Genomic DNA, 13810 nt, shown 5'->3' with positions numbered 1-13810 from the left:
GCGCAGCTGGAAGCTCCTGCCTGGTCCCTGCTGGGCTCTGTCTTGTGCACCTCTTCCCTTTGCTAATTTTAGTCTGTATCTTTTCACTGCCACAAACCAGAACTGTGAGCATAAGTGCTTGCAGTGAGGTTGGTGATTTAATGAATTATTGAAGCTGAAGGCTATCTTGGGGACCCTCAAACTTTGCAATTGGTATCAGAAGTAAAGGTGGTCTTGGGGACTCCTCACCCTTTAGCTTTGAGCCAGACAGATGTAGACTTCAAAGCACCAATTCACCCCGTTTATGACCTAGGGGGGTCAGCTGCCCCCAGATGGTGTCTCTGTTAGAGGGGGATCTGCAGCATCGTGCAGCCACTAGGCATGGCTTCTTAGAGTCTTACCGTCATCCTCATCCTTGGCACCTGGCGTGGGCACAAACAGGGGTTCCGCTGGCCAGCAGTCGTCCTCTCTCCATTTTAAGGATGACTTTGTGAGAATGTCATATTTTATTATCTGTACATCCAACGAGGAAAAACACATAAATGACTTGTTTGAGAGAATACTATTCTCTGCAAATAGGAGCGCATGAAGATCCACACAGAGGAGATGAAGCCCATCGGATGTAGACCTTTGACATAATCTCCCAATGACAGCTACCTCTGGTGAGCACAGCCAAGAAAGCACAGGAGCTAACTCTCCTCCCCCAGTTTTTTGGTTTTTGTTTGTTTGTTTGTTTTTTGAGACGGAGTTTCACTCTTGTTGCCCAGGCTGGAGTGCAATGGCGTGATCAGCTCACTGCAACCTCCGCCTCCCAGGTTCAAGCGATTCTCCTGCCTCAGCCTCCCGAGTAGCTGGAATTACAGGCGCATGCCACCACGCCCGGCTAATTTTTTGTATTTTTAGTAGAGACGGGATTTCACCATAGCCAGGTTGGTCTTGAACTCCTGACCTCAGGTGATCCGCCCACCTCAGCCTCCCAGAATGCTGGGATATTACAGGTGTGAGCCACTGCGCCCGGCCTCCTCCCCCAGTTTTAAACATGGGTCCTCTGGCCACCACGTAGCTGATACTGCACAAGGAATTCTTTTAAAAATTAAAATCTTTTAAAATTTATTATTATTTTTTAATATAGAGACAGGGTCTTGCTATTGTTGACCAAACTGGTCTTGAACTCCTGGTCTCAAGCAATCCTCAGCCTCCCAAAGTGCTAGGATTACAGGCGTGAGCCACCACACCCCACCTAAAAATATTGAATATATCTTGTATTTGAAATTGCACTGCAATTTTATATGAGTTAAATAAATGAATATATTCAATGCAAACATTTAAAGTATAATACAACCCCTTTGTTGCTTTAAGGGTGCAATTCCCTGAATCTCTCTTAATCTCCCAATAGGCCTATTTCCCTCTGGGGTTTGGGATTAGTGGAGTGGCTTGGGGTATGGAGGGGTGGAGGCTTAATTTTTGGCCGTGTACACTTCTGCTCTGTTTGCATTTAAAAAAAAAGATTTTCCATTTTATTATGAAAAATGAAGACGTTAAAAAGAAGTGACACCTGCACAGCACTTAGCACAGTGCCCAGCACACAGTAAGTATTTGACAAATGGTAGCTTAAGAAGCAAAATGGGCCAGGCATGGTGGCTCACGGCTGTAATCCAGCACTTTTGGTGGCTGAGACAGGAGGATCCCCTGAACCTAGGAGTTCAAGACAGACATGGACAACACAAAGAGACTCTGCCTCTTTCTGTATATATTTTTTAAATAAAAAGGAAAAAACAAAACAAAACAAAAAAAGAAGCAAATAAATCCTCTAAGTTTCAGCTACACCCTCTCTGCTGGAGAGGGTGAGTTCCTTAGGTCAGGGATTGGGAATCCACCCTGCTGACTTCCTTATCCTCGGTGCCTACCACATTGTAACCCATAGTTGGTGCTCATTAAATATGTATTGAATAAAGAAATCAGTGAATAAACTCCAGCCATAACCTCTTACCTGAACCTTAGCCCATTAGGTGCCACTCCCTCTCCCAGCTGTCCATCCTTACTTCAAATTTATTTTATCCTATGCTTATTCCCTCTGACCTCCTCTTTTGTAATCAACATCTCAGAACCTTAGAATTCAGCTTTGCATATAGACACAATCACTGTAGGAAAAGCCTGTGAATACACAGAGACCAGTACCTTAGTTGGGATTGGACTCCATTGAACTCCTGCAGCAAAGACATATCGGTATTGCTTTCCATTGTGAGCATAATTGACCCGTGGAAGCTCTAAGCCTACAAGGAAATGAGGAGGTGGATGAAGCCCCCATCATTGGGGGCTGGGAGCATCCACCCTTCCTGTCAGACTGGGTAGCCTTTCCTCAGAATCCGTTTCCAAACCAAGATCCTTGAGCTTGATTTAGAGCCTGGATTGGATCACAGGTGGTCAAAGGCAGGGGAGGGAGCCTCTGGTAATTTAATTACCCCAGCTCTATTAGAGAGTCCAGGAGCAAGGTATCGCAGACCTAGGTTTTAAGTGTATAAACATCTTTAATTATCCAACATAGAAATCAAAGAGAATTGCATGATTAAAATCAGAGGCTACTGCAATTTCTTAAAGCTTTTTTCAAAAAAGTGCTGATGTGTAAATATGTGTGCACGCATGTGCACATATGTGATGAGAAATGGGAAGCTGGCTGGGTGCAGTGGCTCATGCCTGCAATCCCAGCACTTTGGGAGGCCAAGGCGGGCAGATCACTTGAGTTCAGGAGTTTGAGACCAGCCTGGCCAACATGGCAAAACCCTCCCTCTACTAAAAATACAAAAAAAATTAGGCAGGCGTGGTGGCGCACGCCTGTAATTCCAGCTACTTGGGAGGCTGAGGCAGGAGAATCACTTGAACCTAGGAGGCAGAGGTTGCAGTGAACCGAGATCGTGCCACTGCACTCCAGCCTGGGCCACAGAGGGAGACTCTGTCTCAAAAAAAAAAAAAAAAAAAAAAAGAAAAGAAAAGAAAAAGAAAAAAAAGAAATAGGAAGCTGTGCTAGGCATGGTGGCTCATGCCTGTAATCCGAGCACTTTGGGAAGCTGAGATGGGAGGATCACTTGAGGCCAGGAGTTTGAGACCAACCTGCTCAACATGGCAAGAACCCCATCTCTAAAATTAAAAACTAAAAAATAAAATAGAATGGGAAGCTGTGGAAAAGGGTGTCAATGGAGAACAGTTAATTAAATCTGGTGAATTCTATAATAATATTATGGAAAACCAATGTTTACAAATGATTTTAATAACATGGGCATTTTTATAACATGGGATTTTAATAACCATAAGGTTAAGTGTAAAATGCTGGTTATAGAATTACTGTATCTCTGCTAGGTTACAAATAAAGAGAAAAAATTTGGAAGCGTTGCTGGGGTTGTAACCGCCTTACAGTTTACATTTTCTATGATAGAATCTAAGTTTCTCATTATGTGAAATATTCATCATGCTTATTATTTTTACATAATCAAAAATCTTATTTTTTTCTCTGTAAATGTGTGTGTGTATGTGTGCATATATATATATAGTTTGTTTGTGGTTGTTGTTGTTTTGAGATGGAGTCTCGCTCTGTCGCCTGGGCTGGAGTGCCGTGGCACAATCTCAGCGTACTGCAACCACTGCCTCCCGGGTTCAAGCAATTCTCCTACCTCAGCCTCCCGAGTAGCTAAGACTACAGGTGCATGCCACCACATCTGGCTTTTTTTTTTTTTTGTATTTTTAGTAGAGACGGGGTTTCACCGTGTTAGCCAGGATGGTCTCGATCTCCTGACCTCATGATCCGCCCGCCTCAGCCTCCCAAGTGCTGGGATTACAGGTGTGAGCCACCGCACCTGGCCGTAAATGTGTATATATGTATATATGCCTATTGCATCAAATTGAATTTCTAAGTCTGAATACTGAAATGCATGTTCAAGTCTTAGGAAATATTCTAGGTGGTTGCCACCAACTGCTGGTGAAGATATAATGTCCAAGAAAAGAGGAAGCAGAGACACATCCATGGATAAATGCTGATTAGGCTCAGTGGGGCAGGAAGGGGAATGAAGTATTGAGATGGGAAGGAGATGTCCAATCCCACAAATGAGAAAGCATGAAACTTCCAAGGGACAGGCCCAGATGAAGGTGAGGCGGAGGGAACACTCCCATACTTAAATAAGAAAAAGGTGCCTGCCCTCGACCTCAAAGTAGGCCTGAGACTTCCAAGATGTTCCTGGGCCCCTCTCAGACCAGTGATTCTCCTGCCTAAGCCTCCCAAGTAGCTGGGACTACAGGTATGCGCCACTATCCCCAGCTAATTTTTGTATTTTTTAAAAAATAGAGATGGGGTTTTGCCATGTTGTCCAGGCTGGTCTCAAACTCTTGACCTCACATGCTCCACCCGCCTCAGCTTCCCAAAGTGCTGGGATTACAGGCATGAATAATGCCTGTAATTGCCATTGTGCCTGGCCAGTAGTTACATGAAATTAAGGCTTGGCCTCCCAAAGTGCTGGGATTATAGGCATGAACCACCATGCCTGGTCCTTAACAGCCATGTTCTTGAAGAATCTTCAGGATGTGGGAAAATACTCAGGTTACATTCATTAAGTGCAAGAGGCAGCTTCGGAACATTCTAGATGATACGGAATGCATTTTGCAAAAGTACAAATGCAGAGGCAATGGGATTTAGGATAAGAGAAGGCTGGGGTCAGAACCTGGCTCTGCTTCCTGCCTTTTGGCAAGTTTTGACATTGTCTGAGCCTGCTTCTTAGGACTGTTCTAATATCGCTGCCATTGGCTGGACTCTCCCTATGGGCCAGACCCCACACTAAGCCCTTGATGTGCATGAACAAATCTAATGTCAACAATAACAGAATGACACTGCCGGGATGAAATGAGAGCAGTCTGAGAACTCACTGGAAGGGACCCGGCCTATGTCGCACAATCCATGCATGATGGGAGGATTGGATGGGTATCCCAAAGCGCTGTCACAGGTGCAGGGATTATGGGTGGTTTCTTTATTGTTACACTTTTTAGTGTGGACAATATTGCAACAATAAACAAGCATGGTCTTCTCAGGAAAAAAAAAAAAAAGTGATGTGGTGGGTGAGCAGGGATGGGGGTTGATGCCTTCAGACCTGGCATCATCTATTGATTCATTTCTAAAGACTCCAAGGGAATGAGTTGCCTCACAGAACCAGTTATGGGATGCATGGGATGCCTTTTACGGAAGTGGATTCTTAGGTCAAATCCAAGGGTCATCCTAAAAGAGTCCCCAATCTATGTGCTCTTACAGATGCCCAAACCTCCTGGCATGGGGCAGCTGATGGAACAAGGCTCTCAGTTTTTTTGTTTTTTGTTTTTGTTTTTTGTTTTTTTTTCTTTGAGGCGAAGTCTCTGTTGCCCAGGCTGGAGTGCAGTGGCGCAATCTCAGCTCACTGCTCTGCCTTCAGGGTTCAAGCAATTCTCCTGCCTCAGCCTCCTGATTAGCTGGGATTATGGATTACAGGCGTGCACCACCACGCCGGCTAATTTCTGTATTTTTGGTAGAGATGTGTTTTCACCATGTTGGCCAGTCTGGTCTCAAACTCCTGGCCTCAAGTGATCCACCCACCTTGGCCTCCCAAAGTGCTGGGATTACAGGCGTGAGCCACCGTGCCCAGCCAATGCGCTCAGTTGAAATGCACACCGTGCCACTCTCTAGCTGAGTCTCCTTTGACAAGTCCATTCATTCTGCACTTTGGCGTATGGAACACAGACCTCTCTATGCTAGCCTTTGTGTCATGTGCTGCTGATGCGCTGTGAGCACAGCAACACAATCCTTGCCTCACGGGCTTATATTCTGGGGCAGAAGTTTTCCATCATGGCAATGGTGCTCCCATGGGATGCTGGCAATGTTGGGAGACATGTTTGGCGGCTCCAATTCAGAATGGGGGTCTTCCTGGCTTCTAGTGGGTAGAGGCCAGGGATGTTGCTAAACATCTTACAATTCCCTGGACAGTACCCACTGCAAAGAATGACCCAGCCCCAGATGGCGATGGTGCCCAGATTGAGGAGCCCTGCTCCATGGGTGCGACTCCTATTCTAGAGGGTCTGTGTTCTGTGTGTACCTCAAGGTCTCTCAGGCCTAGTTTTCTTCTCTATATTATGGGGCTGATAACACCTATTTTTGCAGGATATTGTGGATGTTGAGCGGTAGAAATGGAAATGTATTGTGCCTGTTCAATAGGAACGTGTTCACTTAGGGACAGAATTTGCAGAAGTCATCCGGCCCAACAACCACCCACTGCCTTCCTATTTTTATTTTTTTGAGACAGTGTCTTGCTCTGTTGCCCAGGCTGGAGTACAATAGCACAATCTCAGCTCACTGCAATCTCCACCTCCTGGGCTCAAGTGATTCTCACGCCTCAGGCTCCTGAGTAGCTGGGACCACAGGTATGCGCCACCACACCCAGCTAATTTTTGTATTTTTAGTAGAGATAGGGTTTCGCCATGTTGCTCAGGCTGGTCTTGAACTCATGGCCTCAAGTGATCTGCCTGTCTCAGCTTCCCAAAGTGCTGAGACTACAGGTGTGAGCCACTGTGCCTGGCCTCACCCATTGCCTTCCTAGGAAGCATTTGAAGATAGAGGAAAGATAAATGTCCCCAGATGCTTTTCATCGGGGCATCCCAAGAGCCTTTCCTTTTTGGCCCCTGTCCATGCACGGGAGGGAATTATTATGTAAAGAGGCCTCTGGGGTCCCCATGAAAATCTGCCCCTTTCCTAAACTCAGGACAAGAGGATGCATTTTACCTTCATGAAGAAATTCCGGCTGGCAGTAGACTTGGCCATCTTCTTCCTTCAGGGCCGTGGCTGTTGTAGATGCCACTTTGATTAAATTTGAGCCCACTTCTGCATTCTGAAAAAATTCAGTTTTCAAAACATAAAATAAAAACGTGTAATCCAGAGCAAACATTTGCTTTAGTATATATATTTTTAAAAATGCTTGAATACATGTCATCTTGGTTTAGCCTCACATTAATCATAGGAAGCAGCTCGTTTCCTGTTGTTATTCTTAGTCTCAGTTCAAAAAATGAGGATTAGCCATTTAAGGTGACTCCTCCAAGGTCACATACCTGGTAGGTGATAGGACTCTTTTCTCTTACTCTGAGCCTGCCTTACCCCTCACAGGGAAAATTAATGTGCTTCTAAGAGTAAGTTCTCACTTTTAAAGTACTAGATGATTCACCTATAAAAAGCTGCATCAGTCGTTAAAAGGATGCTTCTAAAGAGTTTACAACAACATGGGAAATGCTTATCACATAACACTAAGTAAAAGCATCATCAGGACAAATTGTGTGTGCAGTCTGAGCTCAACCACATTAAAAAGTTACACTGAGAAGAGACAGAGAAATACACTAAGTGTGTGTGTGTGTGTGTGTGTGTGTGTGTGTGGTATTTTTTGTGTGTATAATTTTTTTTTTTTTTTTTTTTTTTTTGAGATGGAGTCTCACTCTGTTGCCCAGACTGGAGTCTGGAGTGCAGTGGTGTGATCTTGCCTTACCGCAACCTATGCCTCCCAGGTTCAATCGATTCTCCTGCCTCAGCCTCCCGAGTAGCTGGGATTACAGGTGCATTCCACCATGCCTGGCTAATTTTTATATTTTTAGTGGAGACGGGGTTTCATCATGTTGGCCAGGGTGGTCTTGAACTCCTGACCTCAAGTGATCCACCCGCCTCGGCCTCCCAAAGTGCTGGAATTACAGGCGTGAGCCACCACGCCTGGCCTGCAATATACCAAATATTAAAAATACAACAGATGACGCGATTATGGGGGACTTTAATTTCTTTTTTGTATGCCTCTCTGTATTTTCAGTATTTTCTCCTAGAAAAAGTTATCACTGCAGAAATGAAAACAAACATGCAATAAAAATTATTCGGTGGACAAACAGCCTTCAAGGACATTTCTTGGTCTCAATTTACAGTCAGATTTTGCTGTGTTCAGTATCTTACTGTCATCAGTATAAGCAAGGAGAGGGATTTAGCATGATTAAATATTTATTGAGCATCTACTACTCCCTGTTTCCCTCATGTACTAACCATGGGGCCTTGAGCAAGTCACTTAGCCTCTCTATAGTTCAGTTTCCTTATGTGTATATTAATAGCGTATGCATCTTTGAGTTATTGTGCAGATTAAATGACATCATCTGCACAAATGATTCACAAGAATGCCTGCTTAACAGTAAGTGCTAGATAAATGTCAGCTGCTTCTGTTGATGATGTTGTTGTTATATTATTATTACTATTATTACCATATTACCACTACTATCACTTATTATTATTATATTGCTGCCACCACTACTGGAGATGAGTACGGGTTAGGCTCTGGAAGATATTGAGGAACAAGACGACGGACGATTATTGTTATGGCTGACTTCTCATTTAAACTTTTCTCTACTTTCTACATTTTCTAAGATGGCTTCTATTTTATTTTGGGACAGGGTCTTGCTCTGTCGCCCAGGCTGGAGTACAGTAGTGTGATGACAGCTCACTGTAGCCTTAAACTCCCAGGCTCAAGTGATCCTTCCACTTCAGCCTCCTGAGTAGCTGGGGGACTACAGGCATGCGTCACCATCCTTGGTTAATTTTTGTATTTTTTGTAGAGACAGGGTCTCACTATGTTGCCCAGCTTGGTCTCGAACTCCTGGGCTCAAGTGATCCTCCTGTCTTGACCTCCCCAAGTGCTGGGATTACAGGCATGAGCCAGTACACCTGGCTCAAAATGGCTTTTATAATTAAAACCAACCTATTTTAGGGATAGCAGCATTTTTGTTGGCGAGCATGAAAAGTTTACTGCAACTTAGCAGCTGAACCGCAAGGGTCCTCAGAAATTTAATTCAGTCTCGATTTGTAGAAGAAGTAACTGAGGCCTAGAGAAGGAAAGGGACTGATCCAAAGTCACATGGAGAGAAGCAGACCCTGTGCCTGGGGCCTTTGCATTGATTCTTTGGCCCAGAAGCAAGAGCATTGCTGGTAGAGGGCAAAGGCAGTGCAAAGGCCCCGAGGCTGGTTCTTCTCCAAACCCTGAGGTCTCAGAAGAAACACCCCTTCCCTAACAACTCCACTGGAATCTGCAGTGTCTCCAAGGCACTGGCCCTGAGCTGTAATTATCTCCTTTATGAAGCTCTTTTCCTTCTTTTAGCTTGTCTGCCCCATGAAGCCAGGGACCAGATTTTGCTCAGTGCCTGGCACCTAGTGCCCAGGAAGTAATTGCTGAATTAATGAGTGAATGCACAACTCAATAAGCTTTTCTTTGGGCTGTCAAGGGGCAAGACATGTTTTGCAGGGTGGCTGTAACAATCAAATGAGAGGAAATGCAGAGACAAAGGAGCCCAGCACCTGGCACATCGGTGGCATTTTAGAAACATTTAGCTGAGCGCAGGGGCTCATGCCTGTAATCCCAGCACTTTGGGAGGCCGAGGTGGGTGGATCACCTGAGGTCAGGAGTTCGAGACCAGCCTGGCTAACATGGTGAAACCCCATCTCTACTAAAAATGTAAAAATTAGCCTGGCGTGGTGGCACATGCCTGTAGTCCCAGCTGCTCGGGAGACTGAGGCAGGAGAATTGCTTAAACCTGGGAGGCGGAGGTTGCAGTGAGCTGAGATCGCGTCACTGCACTCCAGCCTGGGCGACAGAGTAAGACTCCGTCTCAAAAAAAAATAAAAAATAAACAGAAACTTTCAATGCCTCCACCTCCATGACTCTGCAAGCTGGTGGGAGGCCCTTCCTGGTACCTTGCTAAGCATGTGACAGCAACAGGCCTCTGGGCACATTCCAGCCTTGATTCTTAGGGAGTTGGTCTGCACAGACATCTTATAACTCCAGCCCCAAACTGGTCGGACTGGTTGAGGAATAAACCATGAATTTTTCCACACACAGCAATAACAAACATGACTCGGCTGCTTTCAGTGGCCAGCATGCTCAGTTTTAGGAAGACATCGCTTTCCAGCCAGAATTCAGCACCATCTTGCAAGCTTGCACTGAAATCCCTACACTTAAGGGAACTCTCATGAGAAGTAGTCATCACCGTCATCCCCTAGAATGCTGCCTGCCATATGAAATTCAACACTGTGGTGTTCCGTGCAGATTCGAGCAGACCTCTTTTCCTCAGAGCTAATTTCCTCGACTGTGTAAAATCGGGGTGGTGATTCATAACTTTTAGTGTGGTGCTGGGTATAAGTGAGGTGGTTTCCACCTGCATCTGAGCATTATGTTAGGATTAAATTAAATAATGGTTGAGAAAAATAGGCTGGTCTAGGGCCAGACACATAGTGCCGCCAGACAGGCATACATTTCAGTTCCAGCTCAAATCCCAGGGATAATTCTACAAAGTTGGGCAAGTTACTTTCTCATCTGTAGACGTGCGGGATCATAAATAACTTAGAACGTTGTGATGGAGATTAGCAAAGCACTTAATAGCCCCTAAAATTCGCAGGAGCCAGGAGGAGGGTACAAGTGGAGGCCCACCAACCTTCTGTTTAAATACACCAAGCAAATTAAGTCCAACACCATCTCCCTGCCTTGACACACAGCCCTTCATGATGGCGTGGAACTGGCTGTCCCAAACAGCAATCGCGAGCCATAAGTTGCGATTTAAATTTAATTTAATTTTACTTTTTTTTTTTTTTTTTTTTTGAGACTGAGTCTCTTTCTGTCATCCAGGCGGAGTATGGTGGCACGATCTCAGCTCACTGCAACCTCCGCCTCCCGGGTTCAAGCAATTCCCCTGCCTCAGCTTCCTGAGTAGCTGAGATTACAGGCATGAGCCACCATGCCTGGCTAATTTTTGTATTTTTAGTAGAGACGGGGTTTCATCATGTTGGCCAAGCTGGTCTTGAACTCCTGACCTCAAGTGATCTGCCTGGCTTGGCCTCCCAAAGTGCTGGGTTTACACGGGTGAGCCACCATGCCTGGCCTTAAGTTTAATTTTAAAATAAGCTTAAGTAAAATTAAAAATTCAATTCCTTAGCTGCGCCAGCCACATTTCAAGCGTACAATAACAACTCGTGGTTAGTAGCTACTGTGTTGGACAGACAGAATGTTCCAGCAATGCCCTGTGCTGGTCTGAAAGGATGACTGTGAATTGAGAACCCAGGACTCCTTAGAGTTCTGAGCTGGAATAAGGCAGTCTCTGGCCCCTGGCTCCTTCCTGCCTCATCCCAGGCTCCATCCCTCACTGCGTGGATGCCCTAGCCAGCACAACCAAGGCAACAGCCAGCCCTGGCCACCTCGTGGGCCTGTGGCAGGAACAGCAGAGTGGCAGTCTGCCCTTAGGAAGACAAGTATTGGAAGCAAGGCTGGGCCCTTCAGGAGCTTCTGGGATCCCAGGTGTCTAGCACATGGTTGGGGTGGGGGTGGAGGCACCCCTCTGGGTAGGCAGAATGCCGTGGCTCTGTGAATTCACCCTGTGGAGTAGGGGTCCTGCTAGAGAAAGAAAGTCTGGACCACAGTCCTCCAAAGTGCTAAACCCGGAGCAGGGGCCCCTCTTGCCAGGGTCTAAGAGCAGAAAAGGCATTGAACACAGAGCCTGGCACCTAGCGGATCCTCCATGAATGGTGCTTCTCTTATTTGAGTGTCTGCATTTGTGCATTTGGAGCCAGAAACCAAACCCACTGATCCAGTCGTCAAAGCCATCCCTTCCAGGTCCACAGTGCTTCCTCCTGTAAAATGCCCCTTAGGCGTGGGTGCACGCGAACCTCGGGCCTCACACAGCGCCCTGCACGACCAGGGCAGGGCCAAGGTCCAGATGACCCGCCCCTGCCCACACCCCTCCCAGCCACTGCCTGCCACTGCCGAGCCCTGCCTCAGGCACCCCCACACCACCCTGCGTAAACAGGCCCACGGTGCCCAGAGGCCCTGCCGGCCCCGCCTTCCTTTGACTGCAACTGGTCCCATAGCAAGAGAATCTGGGACATTCAGGACCTCCTGGCCTTTTAAATAGAATTTGCTATTGCCTGTTCTATGTGGGAAGCACTTTTCACTTGGGACAGATTCCAAAGGCTAAAGGAAGATGCTGCGCCCTTTTAGAGACCTTGCTTCCCATTTTTCATGTATTCATCATTCACTCATTCATTTCAAATATTTAAGAGCACGCTCTGAGTGCAGCAGATGAACTGCTGATGAGACAGAGTCCCTGTCCTGCCAGAACTTAGGCTTGAACAGGAAGAGGGAAATGAACAAGTTACTTACACTTGAGATAAATGTTGAAAAAGAGCTACAAGGCGCCATTAGAGGATACGGACTTAGCTGCCGGGTCATGCTGCTGATCCCTGACCTTGGAGGTTCTCTTCCACAGCTGCACGGCAGAATCACTGGGGGTTTCTGAGACCACACCCGGGCCTGGGCTTCCCTGGTCTGGGCCGAAGCCAAGGCCCAGACATGGGGGTCTCAGGGCTCTCCAGGGGATACCAATGTGCAGCCAGCCACGGGGAGCAGGAGTGTCAGCCCAGGAGGACAGGGTTTCAGACAGAGGGGACAGCAATGTCTTGCAAAGGCCTCAGGCCCAGAGGGCATCTGAGTAAGAGCAGCATCTTCCTGAGGTCGCTTCTCCAGTAAACCTCTGGATGGGATGGAGCCGGAGCTGCCGGATCAGGGCATGTAAGTCTCTGTCCACCTGCCTGACTTTCTGATTTCAGTATGCAGGCAGAGCCATTGAAAGTGCAGTAAGAAGACATATGTAAGGGACAATAAGTAGCAATTAAAAAGCGTGGCTGGAGCTACCCATCCCAGGGCTTGCTTTCCTTTGCTAGTTTCAAAGCAGCAGATGGTTCACATGACAGCTTTCTTTTTTTTTTTTTTTGAGATGGAGTCTCACTCTGTTGCCCATGCTGGAGTGCAGTGGCGGGATCAGGCTGAAGTGTAGTGGTGGGATCTCAGCTCACTGCAGCCTCCACCTCCTGGGTTCAAGCAATTCTCCTGCCTCAGCCTCCCGAGTAGCTAAGATTACAGGCAGGGGCCACCATGCCAGACTAATTTTTACATTTTTAGCAGAGACAGGGTTTCACCTTGTTGGCGAGGCTGGTGTTGACCTCCTGACCTCAGGTGATCACCTGCCTGCACCTCCCAAAGTGTTGGGATTACAGGCGTGAGCCACTGTACCTGAACACACGATGGCTTTTAAAGATACACAAGCTAGGGGGCTGGGCGCGGTGGCTCACGCCTGTAATCCCAGCGTTTTGGGAGGCCGAGGCGGGTGGATCACGAGGTCAGGAGATCGAGACCATCCTGGCTAACACGGTGAAACCCTGTCACTACCAAAAATATAAAAAAATTAGCCAGGTGTAGTGGCGGGCACCTGTAGTCCCAGCTACTAGGGAGGCTGAGGCAGCAGAATGGCGTGAACCTGGGAGGCGGAGCTTGCAGTGAGCCGAGATCGCGCCACTGCACTCCAGCCTGGGTGACAGAGCGAGACTCTGTCTGAAAAGAAAAAAAAAAAAAGATACACCAGCTAACATTCTTAGCTTGGTTCCAAGGCAGCAAAGCATTCTCGAGCATGACAAAAGGTTATAAAATCTTGTAAGGTGTGGCAATGGGAGGGAGCATGTTCCTCTCTGTGTACCATCCCTAGGCTGAGGTCAGCCTTGAGACTTACTACCTTTGTGCCTTGTTACTCCTCAGTACTTCCTGGAACCAGGAGACAGTCTGAGGGGCTGCACTGCGGTGCTTCTGGAGCAAGGGGTGCAGGGGCCCAGGGCTCATGTGCCGATTTCATGGGACATGGCTGTTCATCCAATAGCCCTGAGTCACATGGGGGAGAAAATCAATGCCTTTTTCTCTTCCGGTCGTTCTGACTAGGTCAA

The 13810-nt window shown here is 46.9% G+C and overlaps 1 protein-coding gene across 1 annotated transcript in view; it reads right to left on the bottom strand.

Annotated features, from left to right (window-relative positions):
- Positions 1-13810, bottom strand: part of BCO1 (beta-carotene oxygenase 1) — a 52730-nt gene that overhangs the window by 3392 nt on the left and 35528 nt on the right. Inside the window, exons 8-10 of the mRNA XM_054453678.2 lie at positions 6764-6869; positions 2158-2252; positions 381-492 (exon numbers count right to left, since the gene is read on the bottom strand). Of these exons, the coding sequence (XP_054309653.1) occupies positions 381-492; positions 2158-2252; positions 6764-6869 (313 nt within the window). The remainder of the gene's footprint in view (positions 1-380; positions 493-2157; positions 2253-6763; positions 6870-13810) is intronic.

Source organism: Pongo pygmaeus, chromosome 18 (genome assembly GCF_028885625.2).
Source record: "Pongo pygmaeus isolate AG05252 chromosome 18, NHGRI_mPonPyg2-v2.0_pri, whole genome shotgun sequence".
Taxonomy (NCBI): Eukaryota; Metazoa; Chordata; class Mammalia; order Primates; family Hominidae; genus Pongo; species Pongo pygmaeus.
This window is presented reverse-complemented; position numbering and strand designations above follow the sequence as displayed.